Source organism: Corylus avellana, chromosome ca4, assembly GCF_901000735.1.
Source record: "Corylus avellana chromosome ca4, CavTom2PMs-1.0".
Classification (NCBI taxonomy): Eukaryota; Viridiplantae; Streptophyta; class Magnoliopsida; order Fagales; family Betulaceae; genus Corylus; species Corylus avellana.
The window spans coordinates 23,873,692-23,880,654 of NC_081544.1; the positions used below are offsets into that span (position 1 = coordinate 23,873,692).

The following is a 6,963-nucleotide window of genomic DNA, read 5'->3' on the forward strand; positions in this document are numbered from 1 at the left end:
TTTTTTTTTTTTGCAATTATGCTACAAAATTATTATATATATAAAAAAATAGTTGGAGAATGTATAGAGAATCAAAAGAAATCAAAAAATAGATTATATATTGTATTTTATAAAAACCTTGCAGATTCTGTTTCTCCATCAAAGAAAAAAAAAAAACTGAGAAAAAAGAGATACGGAGAAACATAATAAAAAAAAAAGTTACATAAATAAAAACAACAGAGAAACAGAGCGAAGAAAATCAGAGAGAAATGGTACAGAGAATCAAAAGAAATAAAAAAACAGAATTAAAAAAAAAAAAAAAACGGAGAAACGGAACAAAGAAGGGAGACGACATAGAGAAAAAAAAAAAATCATTTGCATTTGCAAAAAAACTGTACCATAAGAATCAAAGAAAAAATAGAAAGAGAGAGAACGAAATATATATATATATAGAGAGAGAGAGAGAACGAAATTTAATCTCACAAGTGGGGTTTTTTGTGGCAATTTACACAATTAATTTAATACCACATGAAATGATTAGTTAAGCCACTTATTTTTGAGTGGCTTAGCTAACCCTGTGTGTATGAGATTAGTAGTTCCATGGGAATAGACTATTCTTAGGAATAGAGTGTTACCAAATAAATGACTAGCTATACCTAGTGTTAACTAGTCCAATCTAAGGATCTATTTCGCAAACCAAATGGGGCCTAAAAAGACATTACAAATTAAGCAATAAATTGAAGTGTAATTGTAGTTTTTCCTAGAATTATTATTTTTGTGATTATGGCCTATTGAAGAAAGGAGGGAAAAGGGTAACCTTAATAACTATTGGTAGCTTAAAAATTAAAATTATGTTATATATATATATATATATTGAGAATTTATTGAGAGAAAAGACAGGTTCAGAAATGGCCGGATTAGCAGGAGGAAGGGTAGCCCCACCCTGAATCAAAGGTTGCAGCCTTTAGTTACTGATAGTGGATGAGTTCAAAAAAGAACCACAATAGCATAGGACTATACCCCACAAGAGGCCACTTCCACAAAAGAGGGAAGCGACCAACACAAAATACAAGGGACACCAACTCCCGATAAGGAAGAGTTCAAAGGTTTATCTTGCTCTTATATATATATATATATATTCTAACACAATTTTCATTTTATTTTTATGCTTGTAATTGAGCACTTCAATATATCCTAATTACTTTGTTGTTTATGGACTGCCCATAAATTTAGCAAGTGGCTGAAATAATTCGTCATATATATATATATATATATATATATATATATATATTTCTCTTTTGGATAAGGGAAAGCCTTGGGGGAGGGCATTTCTGTAATTAAGCAGACAGTGCGCGGAATTTGTGGAATTTCTTAATCACGGTGTGAACGGAGCCGATAGAAACCAAACACGGGGTACTTGTCATCGGGGCTGGTGACAGGTATGCAACCAAAAAGTAAAGGCTAAGTTTGACCTTTTCAGTTAAGTCATCCCATTTAAAAAGGAGTCAAATAAGGAATGCGCTAATTTCGAGGGTAAGTTTGACCTTTCAATTATGATAAGATCCTTCATTAAACGCCCCTCAACCAGCCCCTCTCTATTAAATGCTTAAACTTCCAACCAAATTTCCAACAATCTTAGCTCATACCCAGTCCGGTTCCGGTTCGGGTTTTGTTGTTTTGTTCGAACCAACCACGTCCGTACGATTGGGTTGTCGCAAACTCATTTAACATGCCATAAAAATATATAGAATATCAATTGGCAGCTACGTAATTCAGCAGCGTGCAAGAAAGATATAAGATTTTGAGCCACGTACAATAAAGTTGGACAATGGTAGGCAAGAAAATTACGCCACACACACGAAACCCTCTTTACTCGTTTCTTTTTATTGGGTGTGGTCAATTTTATGGGAACCTTCAAGTTTAGTTGTTTGTCCTACTCATTGACGGTTGAGTAGTAGTCTTACCAATTGGATTGATTTCTGGGTTAATTAACATGCTCTATATATAATAAGCAATTGGGGGACTTCTTTCAGAGTTGGTAACAAGTTTTTCCTACCCATTCTAGGACAGCCTGTTTTTTGTTTTTTTTTGTTTTTAATTCAATGGGATCATCTTGCTGAGAATTAATTCAAAATAGCTAGAAGAAAACACTAGTTTATTAATTATAATATGGGAGTTTGAATATAGTTGATACTTGTAGATTCTAAAGGGTTGATATACTTGAAAGTGTTAATTTAATTTAAATTGTTGCGTTTTGTTTGGCATATATATATGTGATCTATATATATAAAGGTCAGAGATAGAGATTGAAAGAGGTAAAAAGATGAACTCTACTTGATGATGATTTGATTATTTACGTACACTCAACATTTATACACAAATTCTATGAATCAATTTAGGAATTTACATAAATGAGAATCTGATCATCAGCCATCAGCCATCAGCCAGTGTTTGATGGTTTTTCTGATATCCCTGGTTTGGTGTGCTGCTTCTTTCCATATTGGGTATACTTTTCCCAATATTTCCATTCAAGTTGGATTATTAATGGATATTAAAGACACGCAACTTGATGAGGAAATGGTAAAATTGCATAGGCGCAAGTGCTTTTGTAAACAGTTGTAGATGGTAGTCGATTTCGATGCTCTTTGTTTGGTCATGAAAGACAGGGTTAATTAGATGCTATATGGCCGGGTAGTGCTTGTTGTCACAATATGATTTTACTTGCTATATATATATATATGAACGTTTCAGAGTTAATTAGATGATCTGTTTGTTAATTAGCTAGCAAGTGCAACCATGGGAAGCTTCTCTCCTTCATTGGTTTGCTGATATTCAAAGAAATGTTCCACCTTGCAAGGAAAGTCCAAATTAGCCCATATATAGTTGGAGATAATTAAAGTGCTCCTTATTGAAATCAAACGATCGACCATTCATAATAAAAATTTATTGAAATATAACAACTGCACCATATATAGTGCTACACGTACTACTCTAACTCTCACAATTTGGCCATGCATTATTGTTGTAGATTATAATCAGAACTAACAGACACATATTCCCCCCGCTTGAATGCATTAAAATTTTCTAGAAACATTGACAGATACCATTTTCGGCACATCAACTGGAAACTCGTGAATCTCATCCGTCCAAGGATTCTTCTCCTCAGTTGGATCGATGGTCTTTAGTGCTCGCCACACAGCACTGTTACACTTGAATCCCGAACCGAAAGCAATCTGCCACGTCCGATCACCCTTCCTAATCCTCCCCTTGGCCTCTAAGTAAGCCAATTCATACCACAAAGAACTGCTAGAAGTATTTCCGAACCTATAAAGAGTCATTCTTGAGGGTTCCATATGCCAGTCTGTGAGCTCAAGGTTCTTCTCTAGAGCATCTAGCACTGCTCTCCCTCCTGCATGAATGCAAAAGTGGTTGAAAGCCAGCTTAAAATCTGGAACATAGGCTTTCATCTTCATCTTAAAGATTTTCCTTCCCACCAAAGATGCCAAAAATAGAAGCTTTTCCGACATGGGAAGGACTAATGGCCCGAGTGTGATGATGTTGGTTTTGAGGACTTCTCCAGCGGCTTCCATTATGTCCTTTGAGAGCGAGCAACCAACTTTCCCTTCGTCATCCTCTCTTTGAAAGACACACTTGTAGAACTTATCATCGGCGCCCTTGTGGGTACGCACGGTGTGCACGAGCTCATACTTCGAGCGACGACGATCAGAGGATCGGTTGGATAGGAGGATGGCCGCCGCACCCATGCGGAAGAGGCAATTTGAGACTAGCATTGACCGATCGTTTCCGTAGTAACAGTTGAGAGTCGTGTTCTCGGTACTCGCTATTAAGGCATAGGAGTTGGGTTGCGCCTAGTAAATACAATGAAAAGTCAAAGGGTTTGGTTATATTTATGAATAAGCAACTCCTCTACACTACAATTAACGATGACTAGCTAAGCGTGTTCTTCTACTTTTACGTGAATATTATTATTTTTTTTAAAAAAAATTGGTCAAGTAATATTCATATAAAACCAAAACAACATCTAACATTTTCATAGTTTGGCATACACATCACTTTTATTTTATTTCAAGATAAATAGTTGTTGCTATCAATTCTTTAATTTCAAAATTTTCCTTGCTTACATACCCATGAAGTTAATCAGAATACACTACTGTGCATTAGTAAGAAAATAATTTTTTTTTAAAACTAATTTATTTATTATTATTATTTTTTTAAGTACAACTTCATTGCAAATGACAAAACAAGTTACACATGCAGAAATACACGAAAAGGGAAACATAAGAGAACATAACCCAACCAAGATAGGGACTTGGATTCTTTCCATTTCAAATGAAATGGAGAGGAATAAGTTAGTTATTTTTATGGAGCAATTTTGTCATTTTTGGGTTTCCTGTTTTTTATTTGGACAAAAATGTCATCTTAAAGCAACTAAATGGATTCCCTCCATTTCAAATGAAATGGAGAGGATCCTTCTCCCCACGATAGACTACAAACACCTCAAAGCCCTGAAGATCCAAGAAGGTGGAAGTCACTTGGAAATACAACTTTTGACAGCTGCGGCCCATTATAATGGATAAAACCATTGAGAGTAAAAGAGCACCTATAAACTTAGATCTAATCCGACTTTCAAGGAGACGAACTGACTAAGGGATGGCAACTTAGATCTAATCCGGCTTCCAAGGAAACCGAATAGTCTAAGAAGAGCAAAAACAGCGGAAGAGGATCTCCAACACAGACAAATAGTTTGAAGTCCAAATAGTTCGGATTAACATGTGAACAACAAAAATACATAGAAAAATATAGAAATAACTCAGAAAACAACAACTTCGGCAGAGGGTGAGGCCGAGGAGAGCCATGTGGGGATGCTGAGCAACTTGTGAGGGCCATGCGTTAGTGCGCTAGATCCACACGCAGAAGCGTGTGTTCAGCGCTTCGGTGCGTGGATGGTGGGGGGAGGCACGGATGATGGCGCCAGGAAGCTGGGTCACCAGTGAGGGTAGTGGCATGAAGCGTTGCAGGCTGGAATTGGCGGAGAAATGAAGATATGATTTTTAAAAAACCCATCTTAAAAAAATCATAGATCTGGCTAGGAACGTGGTGGAGAAGGCGACTGGCGTGGAGGGAGACGATGGCTGCATTTTTTTTTAAGGATCGGGGATAAATCGTCAACAACGTATGATAGATAAAGCCTCGCAAGAGGCTAGAGAATCTAGAGAGAAAGGAGTTCTCTCAAAAGAGAGAAACTTAGAAAAGGGAAAAGGAAAGAGAAATAAAAAGGGGAGGAGGAGGGAAAACCAAAACTAGTGTTCCCTCCTCCTCCGGTGACTTTGGCTTTTTTTGGCTTCCTCTCAATTTGTAGGAGAGATAAGAACGCTACTCGGACTCAAAGATTTATTCCATAATAAAAGTCCAAAAGTGCTTCTTACATTGGAGGGTTTTAAGAAAATAAAATTTAAAATATGTGTGATTTTGGAAATATTTTGAAAACACTTTTATGTTTTCAAAATAAAAAAACATACTTCTCTCAAAATCATTAACAAACAACTCAAAACATAAAATATATTTTTTTAAAAAAAATCACACCATGTTAAGAGTAACCACATGGCCACCATAATCCCAATAAGGGTAGTTGCGAGGCCGCTGCAACCTGACTGAGGTGGCTTTACGTGAAAATTAGTATGTGCTATAACATAAAACACATGGATATGCATCTACATGGCAATTAATTAACTAAGAAAAAGGTAATATTGAGGCGAGAAATGATAGAGGTCAATAAATTTATCATATTTGGCCCATATTCTTTTATAAATAATCATTAAATTTGTGGAGTTCACTATTGACTTATGTAGGATCTACATAAGTCTACAAATTCAATGGTTGATTATAAAGGAATATGAACCAAATATAAGAAACTTATTGAATCCTAACATTTCTCTATTGAGACCAATTACCTCTAGTAACTTTTTAGCAAGGTCTATAGAAATAATCCCAGCACTGCAACCCATGCCACCAAGATTGTAGGTTAAAATGTTCCCCCTGAGCTTGTAGTGATTCACAATCATGGCGGAGAGGGACGGGGTTGGACTGAAGGCGCCACAGTTAACCACAAGAATCCCTATATCTTTAGTCTTCACTCGGGTCTTTTCCAAGAGCTCATCAATGGCTCCGAACAGCACAGACTCAGCCTCCTTCCTTGCATCCGCCATGCACGGCCATTTTTCCGGGACCCTCTTGAGGGTCTCCGGCAAGTAGGTCTTCTGGCCCAACCCGGACCTTTCCAAAATCTTCTTTTGAAAGGCTAAGTTTTCCTCTGAGAAACACCCACTATTACGAACCGTTTGAATGAAAATCTCCCTTGTGCACATATACTCCGTTCCAGGCTTGTAACACGCAAAGTTTACCAAGTAAACTTTTCTTGGGCGGTTCGTGAAGTAAAGGCTGCCCAGGAAAACAAACAGGCTTGAGCATAGGGTCACCGAAACAACCGAAACAAGATCAAACTCTAGGGTTTGCCATAGCTTGACGAAATCTCGGAGGGTGAATGTTGAAAGATGAGCTAAAGTCATGCCAAGAAGCGGCACGAGCAAGAAGTACATGGCGTTGGAGATTAAGTAGTGGTACACAAGCTTCGCATATTCGAGGTTATTTTTCATTCTCTCAGTCTCCGGGTTCTGTTTCTTCTCATCTACCATAGTTGATCAATATGTATAAAAGAATGAGCAATAGTACCCAGAAGGCAGAACAAGAGAAAAGAGAACAAAGACGAACGTAAAAGAAGTGTGAGAGCCTAAACGGGGGGGCCGGTATGTAGCTATATATATAGTTTGGGTTGAAGTTGCAAAATGAGAGAGAGAGAGCGAGCGAGAGAGAGAGAGAGTACAGATTAATAACCATACACTATAAGTTCCCTAAACCATTGGGTAGTTAGAGAGAGAGAGTGAGAGAGAGAGAATACAAATTAAT

General features: G+C 37.2%; 1 protein-coding gene across 1 annotated transcript; it reads right to left on the reverse strand.

Moving 5' to 3' along the window:
- Nucleotides 1-2,903: 2,903 nt before the first annotated feature.
- Nucleotides 2,904-6,763, reverse strand: LOC132180009 (3-ketoacyl-CoA synthase 20-like). Its single transcript, XM_059592844.1, has 2 exons — nucleotides 5,952-6,763; nucleotides 2,904-3,848 (listed from the first exon to the last, which is right to left on the reverse strand). The coding sequence occupies exons 1-2, from the start codon at nucleotides 6,690-6,692 to the stop codon at nucleotides 3,054-3,056; spliced, it is 1,536 nt and encodes a 511-aa protein (XP_059448827.1). The 5' UTR covers nucleotides 6,693-6,763; the 3' UTR covers nucleotides 2,904-3,053.
- Between the last annotated feature and the right edge of the window lie 200 nt (nucleotides 6,764-6,963).

Bases quoted from the DNA above. Each gene is read 5' to 3' on its own strand.
- LOC132180009 (XM_059592844.1), bottom strand. From the start codon at position 6,692: ATGGTAGATGAGAAGAAACAGAACCCGGAGACTGAGAGAATGAAAAAT. The intron at 3,849-5,951 runs GTAATTGGTCTC...TGTATTTACTAG, and splicing joins TTGCTAAAAAGTTACTAGAG to GCGCAACCCAACTCCTATGC.